At 39.9% G+C, this 18,894-nt stretch overlaps 1 protein-coding gene across 3 annotated transcripts in view; it reads left to right on the top strand.

Moving 5' to 3' along the window:
* The window catches only part of TXNRD1 (thioredoxin reductase 1), a 39,787-nt gene extending 24,601 nt beyond the window's left edge, over positions 1-15,186 (top strand). For all 3 annotated transcript variants that reach the window (XM_048952917.1, XM_048952923.1, XM_048952931.1), the window contains 7 exons: positions 903-995; positions 2,734-2,810; positions 4,295-4,451; positions 6,968-7,075; positions 8,119-8,214; positions 9,709-9,843; positions 12,967-15,186. In XM_048952917.1, the coding sequence (XP_048808874.1) occupies positions 903-995; positions 2,734-2,810; positions 4,295-4,451; positions 6,968-7,075; positions 8,119-8,214; positions 9,709-9,843; positions 12,967-13,029 (729 nt within the window). In that variant the 3' untranslated portion in view covers positions 13,030-15,186. The remainder of the gene's footprint in view (positions 1-902; positions 996-2,733; positions 2,811-4,294; positions 4,452-6,967; positions 7,076-8,118; positions 8,215-9,708; positions 9,844-12,966) is intronic.
* The last annotated feature ends 3,708 nt before the right edge of the window (positions 15,187-18,894 follow it).

The following is an 18,894-nucleotide window of genomic DNA, read 5'->3' as shown; positions in this document are numbered from 1 at the left end:
TTAAATTGCCAAATATCTTTTTATCAGGTCATCTCATTTCTTTCAAACATTGTTTTTGAACTTGTGCATGTTGTGCTTATTAAGATGCCTTCAGTAGGACATTTGAGGACTGAAAATTATTATTAATGTTGCTACCTTTGAATAGGAACAGTTCAATAGAGAGATCCTTTAAAGTTGATGGGATGGCACAGAAGGTTTGAGGGTTTTTTTAAATAAAAGAAAATAAAGGATGGGGGGGGGGGATTGTAATCAGAAATTTTGCTTTTTCTGTCTCCGAATATTTAATATAAAATTGGAACGAGGGCAGTTGTTCAAAAATACTCTTTTTTTGCCCTTTGGTGCAAGCACTGAACTTTTCTCAGAATGGTCATTACATGTTTTATACTTATACATCCAATCTACAGCAAGCCATAGAAAGCAACTGAGAACCTTGCTGTTCCTGAAAGGGTAAACGAAGGGCTGTAGTTGAAGATGTATGGTTCCTTCCTCATAGTTCAGTGAACACTAAGTAGGGCAAAAGAGAACCCACATATGTAGTTCCAAATTTCATTCACTGTTTGATTGATTATTTACTTTGGAAGAAAGAGCCAGTGGCATCAGTCTTTTTTGTTTTTTTTTTTTTTAATATGTAGGAGTTGCATATGTATAAACAGAAACATGTCCTTATTATGTTCATTAAAATAGTAAATCCACAAAGATGAAACAAAATGTTTAAATATGTAAGTAACAATCATAAATCTAGAGAATGATGAAAATATCTTTAGAACATATGTTTGAACTTTAGGTCATGGTTAAACGCTCACTTTCAATCATAAGATATTGAAGACAAATACACATTTATTTACATATTTTGATTTGAAGCTAATCCTTTTTTTATTTTATTTTCTCCCTGAATGTTATAGGTTGAACAGATTGAAGAAGGAACTCCTGGAAGACTGAAAGTTACAGCCAAGTCCACAAAGGATGACCAAGTAATTGAAGAGGAATACAATACTGTGAGTCCTGTCTAAATATGTAAAGAACTTGGAATAATTTTTATTTAATGTTAAGAGTTCTGAGATCTTTATATCTGTATGTTAGTTTTATTAAAAAGTAATTTTAATTATTACAATATGCTAGCTGCATACAGTCAGCATGTAGTTAATGTGAGAAAAGTCTAAGAATCCAGGAGCATGAGTGCCTTCTGAACCACTTGTGTGCTTTTGAAACCTGTTTTTCAGCTCAGGGTTTGGAAGAGCTTGATAGTGTGGAAACAGATGAAGGATTTTTTTTCAAAGGGAAATATTTGTCATAAACTGTAGGTAATGATTTTCAATTGCTGTCACAGCAGCTGAAGCATGCTCTTTTGGAGTTAACATAAAGCAGTTGTCCTTACAAGAGCTAAACAAACTGGTGTCGTCTTCTGAAGATCTGTTGTTGATGCAGCATCTTCAGAAAAACAACTAATGCCCCATGGCAAGTCAGGCAAGGAATTTTAATACACACTTAAAGCAGCAAAATTATGGTGCAGACCTATTCAAGTTTGATGGAATGTTTCCATGACCTCTCTCACGCCACTCATTTTCTTAGGCCTTGATTCTAAAAGCCAAAAACAAACAAACAAAAAGAATTGTAGACTTGTAAATCTTGTGAGAACACACGGACTGTATAAAAATCAGGATTTGTCAACTTGGGATTTTAGACTGCAAATACGCTGTGCCAGTGACTTCATCTGCTTATATACTGCATCAGTTCATTCCATAACAAGGATATGCGTCAGTGTCTCTGAGTGCTGATATTATGAGAAAGCTAAACAATAACAACAGTATTGGTTCATAGATGTTTTATTATTTTTCCTGCTCTGTGGTACTGAAAGTTGTTTTGTTTTTGTTTTTTTACTTTGCAAAGCAGTGTCCTCTTTTCTTTACTTCTGATTTCTTATTGCTGCTGTATCTTTCACTGACATGCTGTCACTCGTTCTAGAAGCTATGAGTTATGTGTGATCTGAAGACCTTCAGCTCTGAACGTTTGCCCAGTTTGGTCATTTAAAAGAGTTGTAGCAGATCTTGGACTCCTACATCACAGTTCTGTTGTCATTGTGTAGTTACCTGGCCAGCTGTCCAAGACTGCAAAGCATGCAGCATTTTTCTGTGCAATAGTAAACACTAGAATTTGTTTTGCTTGTTAAGGTAGCCAAGTTTGTTGGTATTTGCAAGAACTCAGAATGGTCTGTCTAGCATTCTGAACAAATGTTCAGACAGATAATATTCAACAGGTAGTATTCTTTGGCACAGAATTGGTTGAGAACCTGTGTAAGTGAATTATACATATTGCTAAAAACAACGATGACTTTACTGTCTTCCTATTTGCCTAAGCATTTGAATTTCCTTCTTAAAGAACCCTTTCTTTGAAGAGCATTTTGATGTCACTTGTTCTAGTAGAAATATGATGTGACAATTCTGTATGAAAATGCAAGGAAATCAAATAACACACTTGTTTAGAGTGCTCTTTGTGCATTTCTCCAAACTCCAAGGTATTTGGCTGTATTTAATCCCAAAGCTGAAATGTGATGTCAATAGGTTGCAGTGATGGAATGGCCTGTCCTGAGCTCAGTGAATGTATGATGAGTAACAAATGTATTCATATTCATGTTACTGAGCCTTAACTGCTGATCTTTAGCATATAATGAAAATAATAGATAGCAACAAGCAGAAGTTTTAGGAAATCAGTAATGTGTGCATTTCTGTTTTGCAGGTGTTGCTGGCAATTGGAAGAGATGCATGTACAAGAAAAATTGGTTTGGACAAAGTTGGAGTGAAAATCAATGAAAAGTAAGGAGAAATGTCTCCATCACAGACTGCTGAACTTGAGTTATTGACTAGTGTGGTGACAGCAGCGTATCCATTTTCAAATGCTTTGAGGAAAAAATTGTTTCCTGTTTGCGTGCATTTGCATAGGAGACAGTGTAGCAGATATCTGCATTTTCTACGTAGTACTAAGTGTTTTCTTTTTTTTACTGAAATCTCAGTTCCTAAATGTTGAGTTCAGAGGTGTCTGTTGCATTCTGTCTGTGTTCACAAGCCAGTCTCTCAGCTTCTTCCAGTGATGGGCCTTCTAGGATCTGCCATTTGTTTACTATACGTTTATTTTCTTAATATAAGGCCAAAGAAGCACTCTTAAACTCTCAACAAGAGTTAGTGATGTGTTTTAGCATTTGGAGAAGTTTATTCCCTGACTTACAGCAGCTGCCAATTCCTGCAGAGAATTTCAGGTTTAATGCAGTGAGGCTGATGCACTCGGGAGTGGAGCTGTGGGTAGCATTTTCGCTATTGGTAACTTTAAAACATCTAGATGTGAAGGACCTAGGCTGTGTTCCCTTTTAATTAAAATATGCAGGACCATGAACTTGACTTGGTTATCTGTGGGAGAGTAGTGCAGAGGGCAGCTTATATATGAGTGCACTGACTGATGTTGCTGAAGAGGTGTTAATTGCTCTAAAGTGAAAATTTTGGTCTACTAAAATTTGCCAGACCCGTGCTGTCTTGGAGAGCAGTACACAACTTTATTAGACACTCAGACATTTATTACTAAGAGTGATGGAGTAACAAAGAGTCTTTTTCTAAATAAAGTTGTTTTTAATATAAAAATCACAACCGGTCCTTCAATCAGTTGTGTGATTGTTTCTGTGCCTGATTGGTTTACCTACTGGATGTGTTTCCTGCAGTGATTACTACACTGTCTCATTAATGGAGTAGGAAACATTAATAATTTAATACTTCCATTAGCCCAGTACATTTAATGCTAAAAAGCTTGCTGGCTGTCCCTTATGTAGGGTGTACAACAACTTGACTTGTCTCTGCAAAGAATTCTGAAGTTTAAGTGTCTAGAAAATAATTCATCCACTGACCTGGAATTTCAGAGGTGGAGAAATTCCTTTGCCCTGTAGCTTGAGTGGGAAATTCTCTTCCTGTAATTCTTCAAGGTTGCCAGCATGCAGTTCAGCTGATAGTGGTGTGTGTGTGTTGAGGAAAGCAGTTATGTCTCACTGAAGAACTGATTCATAAGGTGAATCACAAGTTCCTGGGCTACCTCCTTATCCGGTGTGTACATTTCTGTAATTTTGATGGAGACCAAAATTTGCAGTTTACCTTCTTGCCCACAATTATAGGATTGTGAATATGACTTCTTTCCCTCATATTTCAAATATATGCTTATTTTTTAAAGCTAGAGGGCTCCGCTCTTGCAATATTATTTACTACTAGAGTCTTCACAGCAGAATACTTACATCTTTTGTTCTTGTTAATGCAAACTGTAGAACAGGAAAAATACCTGTCGATGACATGGAGCAAACAAACGTGCCATATATTTATGCTATTGGAGATATACTGCAGGACAGGCTGGAACTCACACCAGTGGCAATCCAGGCGGGGAGACTGTTAGTTCGAAGGCTCTACGCTGGGTCGACCATCAAGGTAAGTAACCAACTGCTACAACATTTTGTCGTTGCTCTGCTTCTAAGCAGATGTGATGCTCTGAATTTTCGGTGTTATTTGCTCTAGTATTTTTTTCCTCCTGTTTTCTATGTCGTACATAGTTCTGCTACAAATTCAGTACCAACATAAAGATCAAACCTGCCAATAAGTCAATGCATGAAGCTGAGTCTATGAAAAAAGTGTTTACATCTCATGTTAGTGCAGTAGTATATTTCCATCAAATTATGCTAGTCCAAATAGGAGTAACATGAGTACTTATTTACACCTTATATGTAATGTGTAAATAGGAGGAAAGGAGAATGCCTTTTAAGAAATGTTATTGAAGGTCTATTTACGTGGATGTTTGTGTCTCCCTCATAACCATAGGTCATAAATGTAAAGATTTTTCTCTTGTACAGTTTGCAGTAGTTATATCAGGTTCTGTTATCAGCCAGATTTAGAGCTTGAATGAGTTGTTTATTTAAGGTTGATAGGTATCAGAGTAGCAGAATCCTGAATCATTGTGGCTGATGTTATTACATCAGTCAGGCAATGTTTAAGAAAACTGTAGCTGGAGCCAGAATTTTCTCTTATTGCAATATTACACTTACGTCTTAATTTACATTTTATGCCAGATAAAGATTTTCACGCCCTGTGAGATAGTTGTGCTACTAAAGAAGGCATCATCACTTTGAATTAATCCAGTAAATGAATAACTACTTAGGTGGAATCCTGGGTTAGAAGAAACTGTTAACATATCTAGTTCCAGCCTCCAGCTGTAGGCACGGACACCTCCCTCTAGGCCAGGTTGCTTAAAGCACCACGCAGCCTGGCCTTGAATGCTTCCAGCAAGAGGGCATCCACAGCCTCACTGGGCAACCTGTTCCAGTGTCTCACCACCCTCCCAACAAAGAATTTCTTACAGATATCTAGATTTCATCTGCCCTCTTCCAGTTTAAAGCCATTTCCCCTTGTCCTGTTGCTGCATGCCCTTATAAAAAGTCCCTCCCCAGCTTTCCTGTAGGCCCTCTTCAGGTACTGGATAGCCACTATACTGTCCCTCCCTGTGCCTTCTCTTCCGTAGGCTGAAGAGTCCCCGCTCTGTCAGCCTGTTCCTTTTGGGGAGGTGCTCCAGCACCCTGATCATCTTCATGGCCCTCCTCTGGACCTGCTCCAACAGGTCAAAGCCCTTGTGTTGGGGGCTCCAGAACTGGACTCCAGGTGGGGTCTCACAAGAGCAGAATAGCGATGCAGAATTCCCTTCCTTGACCTACTTACTGCAACCCGGGGTACAGTTGGCCTTCTGGGCTGCAGGTGCACATTGCCAGCTCATGTTGAGTCTTTCATCAACTGGCATTCCCAAATCCTTCTCCTCAGGGCTGTTTTCAAGCCATTCTCCACCCAACCTGTATTTGTGCTTAGGATTGCCCAGCCCAGGTGCAGGAACTTGGATACCCAGGCACCTGGATAGCTGGAGCTTTTTGTACCCTCTATATGGTATCGCTTGGGAGGCTTTATCAGTATGTGTAGGTACTTGATGGTAGAGAGACTTGTAGATGGAGCCAGACTCCTTTCAGTGGTATAAAGTGCAAGGACAAGAGGCAATAGGAACAAACTGAAACACAGGAAAATTCCACTTATGCATAAGAAAAAACTTTTTTTTGCTGTGGGGGTCGTCAGATCTAAGGAGTTTGCCTAGTGAGGCTGCAGAGTCTGGATGCTTAGAGATATTCCAAAGCAAGTAGACACAGCAAGCTGTAGCTGGTTGAGCTCTGAGCAGGGATTTGGACTAGATCATTTCTGGAGGACCCTTCTAAGCTCAGCCACTCTGTGTGTGATTCTGTGTAAATGGTAGAATTTGCAATATAAATTTGCAGTGATGCACCTAAAAATGCATACATAGGTAGATGTCTATACAAATACAGCATCTTAACATGTTAAGTTAGGAGAACCATTCTGAACAGGGAACACTCTAAAGCTCCCATGAAGTCAGGGAGATTTGACTCATGGTATGTGTTGAGGCAAAGCTTTAGTTCTTGCTGTCCATTCAAATGGTTGTAGTTCATGTCTTTGGTTCTTTGACATCTAGGTTGTGACTGAAGAAGAAGATGATAGTTATTGGATGGTGAACGTCTTTGTATCATCATTTGTTAAAAACAGAGTGTTTTGTGGAAGCAGCTGAACAGTTTGCTTTTTATTTCCAGTGTCACCTGTGATCTGATATGCTTTAAAGCAGGACACTTGATGTTCTCTTACTTCTTAATCTATGCATATCAATGTCAGTATGGCTTTAAACAGATTTCCTGTTCATGGTCTGGTTAGCACTTCTAAGTAGGGGACAACACAGACTTCTGAGTGGGGGACAGCATGATTTAAAACAATAATTAAAAACAACTTTCAGGGTAGAATAATAATCCAAGTTTTCTTCCTGTCTTTCAACTGCTGAATTTTTACCCAAAATGCTGTTTTTATTACTAACATTGTATGTTTTTTATTTTATTCTGAATACCACACAGTGTGACTATGTGAATGTTCCCACCACAGTGTTCACTCCTTTAGAGTATGGAGCATGTGGATATTCTGAAGAGAATGCAATACAGAAGTTTGGGGAAGAAAACATTGAGGTAAATGCCTTAATTTCATTTGGATTCTAAGTTCCCAATTTGTAATTTGAAATAATGGAAGAGTTGATTCAAACAGCATTCTGTGTTCTGATGTAAGGGCAGAAGGAGGTGTACTTCTGTCTTAGCAGTTCCCGAGGATGTTATAGACAGTTCCCAGTTCAGATGGTTCTGGTTCCAAATATGCTCTGTCTTTGGCACATAGAGCTCATAGCTGGCATATTTGTCTTCAAAGGAAAAAAAAGAATTCTGCAAGTGCTTCAGGGTGAATCAAAGGTTAGTATGAAGTTAGTGCCAGAGAAGAGACTTTCTTGCTTTCTTGGTTTTGACTTTATGTTCCCAGTGTTGTGACGTCACTGTCCCTGGTTGGCTATCTAAGCAGGTATTTTACTCACTTGAGTAATCCCTTTTCATTCACTGGCATTGCTGTTGAATGAAATTAGAAACTAGTGCATCAAGCTGTTCTTACAATATGCCAAAGAGACCACGTTGCAAAAAGCTTAAGAAAAGGGAGTCAGACAATAATCTGAACTTCGTTTACGCCCTGTGAAGATCACTTGAGGAGCATTATTTGGGGAAATAAGCATATGAGTGCACTTCAACTTGAAGTTGAAGTTAAAACAGGATTTTGGGGTAGAACTGTCTCAAAACACTGTTGTTATTTTGTGAGATGTATCCTATCCAGGTGGATGAGTAGCCTAATAAGGCAATAAATCATCTGTCCAGTGATACTGGATGGGGGGTACTGGGGAAGGACTCTCACCCTGAGTTCATGTTTTCCAAATTCTGTGTACATGGCTGACTGCCAATGAGGAGCTGCTAGGAAATGGTTCATCCACACATTGCATCTCAGTTGTTGAAAGTATTATATGAATGATTTCCGAAAGTGCCTTGCCCTCCAAAGTCTGCTGCAATGGCAGTCAGTAGTAAGGTGCTCCCTTTGGTGGCAGACAGTGTAAATTTAAGGTAAACTGGCAGCTTTTGGAAGATCATGCTCTCTGCTGTGTAATTAGGGAACTTCTTCTTAATCTTTGTTGTGTTTCCAGGTGTACCACAGTCATTTCTGGCCACTGGAATGGACTGTACCATCCAGAGACAACAACAAATGCTATGCAAAGATCATTTGCAATATTCAAGATAATGTAAGTGTATCTTTCCTTCCAAGGAAAGCAGAAATTGTTTGTTCATCATGGGGACTGTTAATACCACAGCTGTAAACTCGTAATATTATTGTATTAGAAGTCGTATCAGTGGCATCTTATTCTCTCTTCCCCAGACTGGGATTTCCTTTTATGGGAGATTCTTCTCTCTGAAATTGAGGTCACTCAGAATGCATCACATCTTGTGAACTCTGCAAATCCACATGTGTCTACAGAACACTTGAGATGCTTCCATTTCAAGAATTATTGCATTTGCCTACACAAATATCATTTAAAGTGCTATGCCAGGATTATTGTAGGACGAAAGTAAAACTTTCTGGTTAAGAAAACATTCAGCACCTGCTAAAACATAAACCAAATTCTGATTGCAATAATAAGCTAATATTATAAATATGTTAGCCCTAATAAAGTTTTGGATCTATTTTACCTGTTTTCTTTTATCAGCAGATACAAACTGATCTTTCTGGAGTTTTCCTAAGCATTATGTCATAATTTTGTAAAGTCTGCAAACCTGTCTGGTTTTGCTCATCTCCTTTTACTGGAGGAGTTTGTACTGGGGTGGATGCTATTTTAATACCCATGCGTATGTTCCTACTCCAAGTTACTTAAGAAAATAGGAAGACTTAATGGTGATTTAAAGTGTTTCATCAATTGTTTCTGTTTCTTGTTCTGAAAAACGGAAACTCCATCTGGAGATGGAGTTGAAAGTTATCCTGGATGAAAATTTTGTTCAGGAAATATTTGAATTTATGGTACAAACTAGTTATCTCCACTTAATTTTTGTGGTTTTATTTTTACATATATACATATACATATATATATATATATATGTATATATGCATACATGTGTATATATATATAGTTTTTTTTTTTTTAAGGGAAGAATGAGGATAATTCAAATTTTGTTATTCCCTAATTATAGCTGTTATTGTTTGTATGAACCTTGTTTGATACTCTGTCCTCAGGCTTACTGAAAGTCAAAAAAAAAAAATCTTTTGTTGTTCTGAGTATCCACACTCCCTCATATATGATTCTTAGCAGGAGGAGCAGATAACTTCAGTTCCCAGCTGGGCTGGGTCAGTGCTCAATAAAATCCAATTAATGCCCTGAAATCACCAAAGTTCACAGCAGTTAGCTTTTGCTGGGGGAAACTTTCTTTAAGAAAAGCAAGTCAAGTCAGCACAGCTTGTTCCTTTGAATGTTCAGTAAGAATATGTGCACAGTTTGGCATATTTTACAGTTGAAGGAGAAGCAGATTCTTGATGTAATCTTATTCTTTTCAGAGAGTAGACAACATTTTTCCCACTGTCCCTTCTGTTGAAGATAATGATTAGGGTAGCTCATGTTTGTGTGGCTTCGTTGATTTGTGGTATCTTTTGTCAACTGATGAAATTAAGTACTCTGAGTAAGAAAACTCAGCAGAAATTCAGAAAAAGGAGATAACTCTGCTTGCATTTGATGGTCTTTGTTATTTAGGAGAGAGTAATTGGTTTCCATGTCCTCGGTCCAAATGCTGGGGAAGTCACGCAAGGCTTTGCAGCAGCTATGAAATGTGGATTGACCAAAGAACAGTTGGACAGCACCATAGGAATTCATCCAGTCTGTGCAGAGGTTTGTATATGAAGGCCCCTTTGTATCCTGGTTTTGGTAACGTTCTGGAATAAGGTGTTAGAAACCTGAATAACAGAATTTAACTCAAGAAGTCAGAATTTAAGGAAGGTAGAAGGGAGGATAGGACAGGAAACAATCTGTTTCTAACATTTATAAATATCACATTTAGGTTTAATGTGTCCTTTTTTTTTCTTTTTTTTTTTTCTGTTTATGAAATATTTATCGTCTCCCCTAACCCAGTGCTCCCTCTGCTGGGGAGTAATGAATCTTCGTCCCACTCATCCGTTTTTGAAGGCTTCAAATCCTGTTTCCACTGAGATGGTTGTCAGAGTTAATTTTTCTGGATATGTATACTGAAACTAGGCTCACAAACTGCTGTTGTGGAATGGGGGCACCAGCTGCATGGCAGCTTTTCTGTTCAATTCTGTTCTTTTGAAGACCTCTGCTTTGCCCTGTGGCACTTCATTTTTGAAGTGAAGTACCCACTTCTTGTGTTTGGCTGGCTGTTTCTCTTCAATGAATAACTGAATTTTCTCTGTTGGGTGGGGCACAGCTCCTCACACATGTAAATCAGTGATACTGCACTGATTTTAGTAGTTTTAGGACCTCTTATTTTAGTTGGCAATCTCAGGTAACTGCATACGACCTTTGTAGGTCACTGTACAGAATTTGGTTTTACCTGCATATTTTAGCTATAGAGTGTAAGAGAGGGCATTGAGGTACAGATCTGTAGAAAACAAGTCCAATTCTCTTGTTTTGTGATATAAGCAATACAATATGAGCACCTTTAATTCTGACTGCAAGCAATCTGAATCATCTCCAAAGCATCTGCAGTACAGATTCTTTTTTTTCCCCCTGTGATATTATCTATTGGTGTTCTTGGAAGCCCTTGAAGAGAGGCATTGCGTTCTTATCAGGGGCCTTGTAGAGGGGGAACTTTGAGTGAGGCATTCAAACCTGTGAACTTGAGTAGGATATTAGCATATGCAGTGTGAAGAGAAGATTATAGTCATAATTTATTCTGGACATCTGAGCTGCTAAAACTGAAACTGAATAGAATGATGATTAGGTATAATTTAGGGAGGTAATTTCGGATAATCATATTTGTTTGAGTGGGGAATGGAGAAATTGGCTTAGGAGAAATACACTATTTAAAAGCTCCAGGGAACAGTGATCATTTTTAGTGCCCATCTTCAGAAGGCTTTTTTATGCCTGTTACTTAATTTAATCTCTGATGCAGTAAACAAAAATCGAAGTGCAAGATGGTACTCTTTGATTAAGAAAAACATGCTTTAAGTTTGTTGGGAATTTGTCAGAACTGTGCATATCTGGCTGAAGGGGGTAATGGATAACAGCATTCTGTTTATCATACATCTATAAAAAGGCTAAAGAAAGTGAAGTCTGATCTGAGCAGTAAAGGCACAGTGTTGCAGGATCAAATGCTGACATCTTTGCTGGCATTAGTACTGTCTGCTCAAAGAGCCTCACGTGAAATACAGTATTACTCAGCTTGAAAAAGGCTATTAGACTGAAGATTCCATTTCTCACTGTTTACAAATTAGAACCAGATTTCACTTCCCTTATTTGAGCAGCATTTTGTTCAGCAGAAAGCCCAATTCTGAATAAAATTTCTTGTAAGGCAAAGTACAAATAACTGCAAACACAGATTGGTAAGTCCTCAGCCTTACAGAGTTACCTCTCACCTTGGACTGTACTGCACAGCTTGAAATACAGGCATGTACTGAGCATCTGTGATGAAGAAAGTGTCTTCTGAAAACAGGGACAATTCTGTGAGTTTGCTAATGACTGTTTCCCAGTTATGGGATCTACAGAGTTGTCTTCACTTGCATAAATGGTATGTTCTGTCAAAAACTTACATTTCCAATGATTACTGAATGACTCTCAGCTGGCTTACTGGAGCTGGGAAGCTGAGGGTCCCTGCAGCCACTGGAGCTGGCTAGCAGACACAGAGCTTGCAGCTGAGCCAGAAACAAAACAGATCAATTTGCACTCTCTGTTTTTTGTCTTTCAAGTAACAACAAATGAAGGTACCCATACATTGTCAATCTGTGGATCAGAACTAAGAGTTAGAAACCCCATCTCAAGCCATGCACCATGGTTTAAATCTGTTTCTGTTCTTTTGCCATATCTTCCTGATTTATGCATAATGTTCTTATGCTTGTAGAAAGCGGAGGTATATCATTTATTAATGTTTTCTGATGTGCTCTGGCAGACTTAATGCACCAGAGCTTCTACTTGCAAGACTGTAGAGCTTTCTGATACCTGTTATCTTCAGATACTTCAGTGTTATTTGCATAAAAGAAATATGTATATTCTTTATTCTGTGCTAAGTTTATTCTTCCAGAGAGATGGCTTCAATGATAGCTAGTTATTGCAACTTTGAATCATTGAGATGGAAGTGGATCTTGTTTCCCTTTTTTCCTTTCTCTAACGCATCTATGCAAAACAATGCAATTATTTGCGCAGTAAAGTCCTAATCTTAAACAGTTTTGTAGAATGTTTCCTTTTCAATTTTGACACCATTTAGTTTTTACAATAATTACTTTTGAACATGTTGTTTTCTTTAATGTGATTTGAAAGCACTAAATATTTTACTTTATCAAACTAGATTTACAAGGTGTTTCTTAGCATGGTCCAGGGAGTACAAAACACAAACTTAATACCTACATCAGCAATCAGCTCCACGTTTCCATAATATCTGGAAAGATACAGAGGCAGAACTTATGCTCTCTTCAAATGCTATAGCCTTAGGTTAGCTTTGATTTGCCAACAAAGAAGTCAGCTTTGGGAAATAAAGACAGTAGGTGTACAAACTGGAGAGTATTATTGCTGAGCCCTTTTCTACTCTGAAACTTAGCAGCAGGAAGACAAGGGGCTGTAAAGCAATGAGACTTGCTTCACTGGCATAAGGCAAATGTGGAGAACAAAGGGTATTTGTATGTGTGTGCTGTTTAGTAGCAAGGATTTTAGATGCATGTCTTTCATTGTTATTTTATTACAAGAAATGGCTGTGGTTTTAAACATTATGCCTATGTTAATCTTCTAGAAGAGAAGATTCATTCTGGCCATACTAAATGTTGTCTTTTTTTTCCTTCTATCAAGGTATTTACCACTCTGGCCATCACCAAGCGTTCTGGTGAAAGTACACTTCAGTCTGGTTGCTGAGGTTAAAGACCCCATTCCTGTTATTGCCAGAGACTGACTTTCATCGCTATGGCTGACTTGCACAACTCAGAAGAAAGATTTTGAAAGAAGTCATCATCAGATGACTGCAGAAATGTTTATGTTTCAGAGAGAGCACTCCACAGTCCCAAGGGGAAGAACAGAATGGGACTTAGCCACCAGTGGTGATTGACTGGCAATCAACAATGCAATGGGCACATTGACAATCCAGCTGATGCTTAGCAGGGCATTTCATATGTGCTTTCATGAAATCACAGCCTGAACCCTGCGTTGTCTGGTGGGCAGTGATGGAAGAACTGCTGGCACAGCTGAACAACAACTTTATTTTTTTTTTCCTCTGTAGTTTGCTACTTGAACAAAGGACCATCCTAACTCAAGAATGTCACCGCAAGTTCAGACGTCTGTGTACTGAATTATAACACTGCAGTTGCAAATTCTCCTTACGAGCGTGCATTTTTACCAGTGACTTTTGCATGCCAACGTTGGGGATATTCTCTGCGTGTTTGGTTATGAGGAAGGAGGTATCACTGGAAAGAAAAAAATAGTGCTTCTATGATAATGACTCTTTGCTTCCGAGCAGACTGCTATGACTGTTTATTTTAGAGATACTTATTTCTGGAAATATTACTAATGAGAAAGAAAATAGTTTTTATTAAGGCCTTGTTATACAGAAAGTTTTGGGTTTTTTTTTTGTTTTTGTTTTTTCTGATAGTAACAACCTTGCACATAACACAGAAGTGACCTCTATAGCTTTATCTTGCTATTTACATGATTATAAATAATCCAGTTTGAAACTGACAGAATTCCAATTTGGATTGAATTATATCTCAAAAGCATGGCACAGCTTTATTCAATTTGGATAAATTCTTCCTCTTCAGGTGTGCAGTGGCATACTGCACGCTTTCAGGTCTGAACTGGCCGCTTTGCACGCAGTGATATTGAGGCTTCCTTCACACTGATGGGGTGATCGAGTCAAAACCAAGCAACAGAAAAAAGAAGAGAAAAGCAAACCACCACCCACTCAATCTCTGAAAAAAAATAGTGAAAATTCTTCTGTGTAGACAAGGCCTACAAGATATATTTAGTTCTGTGAATGTTTTGTAATGTATTTGATTAAGAAATCAATACTTTTGAAACAGGATTTCTATGAAAAATAACGAGCAAGGTTACTTTCTTGAATGTTCCTCCTCTGCGGATAAACTGCATACATATTTATCAGAAAGAGGTAAAACCCTCTTTGTAATGGAAATGTCTGTGCTTTTTGATCTGGTTTTTCATTCTCTCTGTTTTAGCAGGAATGTTCAGGTTACTTTAATTACATGGTTCTTTGGAGTTCACTGTGGTGTGAAAATCCCTCCAGGCAGGACACCTCGTTGCCTGTGTTTCTAGCCAGTAACAAACTCATGGTTTTCTTACTAGAATACTGCTTTAAGTTATTTTTATGAAGTCATAACTGAAGGATTTTTAAAATGAGTTCTGTATGTATCAAAAGGACAGTTTGTGGTGTTCTTTCTCTGGCCAGTTTATTAAATAGATTGAATGTTTGCACAAACAGGTTCTCATTTTGATGACTTCCAGGCAAAGAAAGCAGGTGGTGGCACAATAGCTTTTTTAATAGGCCAGAAGGGGGCACCTTGATAAAGCTGTGATTTCTTTCAGCCTTTTGAATTCTGCAGGTAGATATTTCTCTGAAAACAGGATATGGAGCTATTCCATGTGTGGGGTTTTTTTGTGAGCTAAATATATCAGAAGAACATAATTAAAAAGAAGGAATAAATTGGGACCAACTCTACCAGTGTTTGCTGTGTGCTTATAGCTTCTGAAAAAACAGAGGTCTGGGTTCCTGAGCTGTTCCACAATTTAGTTCTTCACTTCAAAGCCCATGGATAGCATTAATTTTTATACATGTCTGTAAGAATGTCAGATCCTGGTGTGTAGGGAGTAAAGACATGTATGAGCGTGACTTTGCAATACTGCACCCACATGTACCTGTTCTTTGTCAAGAGCCATGTCACTGGGGTAATGTGTGTTATTATGCAGTGACTGATAATTCAAGAAGTTTTTGTTCATACTTTTTAATTTAAATTGAAACTCTGAGGTTTTTAGCATGGTTAAATAAAGGACTATGAGGCAATACCAGCACAATGAGAAGTGCACTTCTGCCATGCAGCGTAACACGAGGCAAACAATGCAGTGATGTCCTCTTGGGTTTGACCAAGTTGCTTGTCTTGCTGTGGGGTTCCTGTTCCACCGTATTCCTACAGTTATGAGGTGTGGCATGAGGTGACTTGAGGTGTCTCCAAGCAAATTTTTCCTTTGGTGGCACATTGAGGTCACTGTGTAATGGAAAGATGATCCCAGAAAGAAAAACTGTGCTGTAAGCAAAAGCTGTTAGGTGTTTTAGTGTAACCATTTCCTGCAAGGAGGTTTCTTGTCCCAATACCATCAGCATATCCCAAAATAAAAACACACAACTGGTAACTTCCCATCCAGGCAGGCTGAGACAGCGGTGTGTACAAGGGCACTGCAGGTCAACACCTGGCTGGCAGATGGCTGCAGAGGAGCTCACACTGTCCTTGTTTGCACTTTCCTTGGCTCTACTGGCACAATTTCTCCCTTAGCTGTACAGCTGCTAAAAATAACAGCCTTAAGCTAATAGCTTGTGTTGTATTAAGCTGTTAAACTTGCACTGGTCATATTGAAAGTGCTGCTTATTGCCCGTTTAGAGCTGAAATAAGATTCTTCGAGGTTACCTTTTAGTAGTTGAAGTCAGATAGAGAGCACGTTGCATTTGTGCTGTCCTGAGGGGCCTTTAGGAGCACTCTGCATAATTCTTACTGCAGCACCAGGGAGGAAACAAAGCAGCAGCATGGTTAATGCTGTTCAAGGTATTGTTTGAAAGAGCCTCACAGATAGGTACCAAACTGTTTATTTCTCTGTAGAAGTTAAAAGAAAGCAGTGGAAAATGTCTCTGAGCTCTGTGCTCGGGCAGCTATTGGGCTCATTTCAGTGCCCTGGGCCAATTAAAGTGCAGTTGTTAGGGTTGAGTGTTGGGAAGGAAGCTGGGAAATGTGTCAGGGTGCATCTGTGCCTTTCAACTTGGGAAGCTAATGAAGAACGTGTGTCAGAGCAGGAGCTGGAGCCCTCCCTGTGCTGGGGGCACATGTGCTGAGCCATCATCAGGGTGTGCTGTGAAGTACCTTTGAAGGGAAAGTCATAGTGGAAATCAAAGCGGCCTGAAAAGAGAGCAGGTGGGGAAGTTGCCATAAAACACCTTAAAGTGGTGTCTCTGCTTTAGACATGCAGCCTCCGACAAACAAGACAGAAGAAAAGCAATGCACTAGGAAAATGATATTTTCTGGTATTGGGAGGAACAGAGGTGACTTACATGTCTATCCTGCAGTGCCTTAAAACTCGCTGCTGGTACAGATTTACTTTAGCTTTTATCTGCTGCTCTCATTTCTCCCTTTGTTTCTTTGCAAGCTTATTACAGAGTCAGACTTGTCTTGGGGAATTCTCCTAAAGCGCGTTTTCACCAGTCCCAAACCCATACAGCCTGTGGGAAAGGCAGACGAGCACCATGCAAGAGCTATGGTTAAAGAAGCTGTCAGGAAGCTGCTGGCTTCAACAAAAACCATGGAAGGTTGTGAAGATTGTTTTTTTTTGTTGGTTTTTGGCATGACACGTAACTAAGGGGAACTCACTACCACTGGGTGTGCCTCAAAATATGACTGTATTGAAAAACATCAATTGTATGCAAGCAGGGTGAGGGGTTAATAGATTGATCACCTCTCGCTGTGCTTATGGCACAGGATGTCCTTAAATCACACAGAAAACTTGGAAAGGCAACAACCCCAACCTCTCCTCCAAGCCCATGATATTCAGGGAAGCAGTCATAGCACTGAGCTTGCTGGCATTCAAGAAGTGACTGCACACCTCTTTCAGAGATACGGTCTGATTTTTAGGAAGTCTTGTGTGGATAATCCTTATGGGTCCCTTCCAGTTCAGGATATTCTGTGGCCATATGAATAAAGAGGAATCATCCTTCTGTGTACTCAATATTTTCATAATCATTTTCCAAAATATTTTGTATTGTTATTTTTATACGTATGTGATTATAGGGCCTTCACTTTCTCAGTCTTGTTCTGAGAGCTGGGACATCACATCCTGTCAGGGTCAGCACTGGGGCATTGCCTTTCAGCAGCCTTAACTGAGCCAACAGCGTATCTTCATCTTCTCAACAAGCAGCCTGAAGTAATAAGGGATGAACTTAAAATAATCCTGCGTAAATCATGCCGAAATTAAATTCAGTAGCTTCCCAACGTCTTTTGAATTGTTGAACAAATGGAAGTGGCATCTTTTCCTGCGTCTCTACAATGCAGAAATTTTATACTTATTAGAAGTGTACAATGAAACATTTTTGAGTGAAGCGTTTCAGTTTGCAAAGATTTCCTTTCCCCACAAGTTGTTGTTAGCCCTGCAGCTTATGTGCAAGATCATCTGTTTCCGTCTTGGAGCCATGGTGACACAGCACATGTTGCAGAGTGGGTTTGTACTGTTGCTAAAGAGCCTTCTGTTTTCCTCCAGCCGCGCTGCACGTTGATCCCATGGTGTTGGCGTGCAAAGATGGCATTATCCACTCTGACTTCCAGCCACAAGCATCTGTGCACAGCTGTGGGGAAGTCCTCCTGCGTCTGCCCTGGCTGCTACATCGACCACTGTGGACACAGAGGGATTATAGTAATTGTCTCTGGAGGATGATTAGTTTTGGCAGCCACAAGCTCAGTTATCTACTGCACTTGCTGCTGCCTCACTTTATGGATGAAGGGATGCTCCCCAGCTGGCCCTGCCTTATGGAATCACAGAACATCCCGAGTTGAATGGGACAATAAGGATCATGGAGTCCAACCCCTGGCTTCACGCAGCACCACCCAAAAGCTTAACCCTGTGTCTGAGACTGGTATCCAAATGCACTCTAGAACTCTGTTATCTTGGGACCATGCCCACAGCCCTGGGCGTTCTGTTCCATGCCCACCACCCTCTGGTGCAGACCCTGTCCCTAACCCCCAGCTGCCCTCCCCTGACAGCTCCATGCCGTTCCCTCAGCCCTGTCGCTGTCACACAGAGCAGAGCTCAGCGCTGCCCTTCTGTTCCCTGCGAGGAGCTGCAGCCGCCATCAGGCCTCCCCTCAGCTCCTCTGCTCTGGGTTGAGCAAAGCAGGGCCCTCAGCCGCTCCTCACGTGTCTTGACTTCCAGACCCTTCGCTCTCTTTGCAGCCCTCTGGATGCTCTGTAATAATTTTATGTCCATGTCATGTTGTGGGCAGCCCAAACCCACACAGTGCTCACAGCTGGTCTGGCTGCCCTGCTAATAGGACAGCTCCAGGTCAGGCAGCCGCCAACAGCTGCTGGAAGGAATTCTGTGCACACTTCAGATATGTAGAGAACGGTATTAAATTTCAGCAGCTTCTGCCCACTTGATTTCTTATGCTTGCTAGTGAGCCTTAAATCACACAGACAGAATCATTTGGTAGCATTTGTCCCTTCCTGTGGTGGGTGGAAATGTAGAAATTTTTGGCTTAATGCTCAAGGGCATAGAGACAAAGAGACATATCTTGCCCTTGAAGATCTTTGTTGTTATGTTTTAAACAAAATCTAATTTGAACTTTGCATAGTGTGGAAGTTTGGCACGTTATTCACCTGATCTGCTCCCCTTCTTTACCTCTCATATAAGCAATACTGTATGTCACAACAGTGTGCCATGCAGAAATGCTCAAGCTCCCTCTAAGTTACTTCCTTGCTTCCCAGCCTGGGCAGGGTGCTCCACTGGCTTGGCTGTACCAGAGTG

Source organism: Lagopus muta, chromosome 1 (assembly GCF_023343835.1).
Source record: "Lagopus muta isolate bLagMut1 chromosome 1, bLagMut1 primary, whole genome shotgun sequence".
Taxonomy (NCBI): Eukaryota; Metazoa; Chordata; class Aves; order Galliformes; family Phasianidae; genus Lagopus; species Lagopus muta.
Note: the sequence above shows the minus strand (reverse complement) of the source record. Positions and strands in the feature narration are given on the sequence as shown.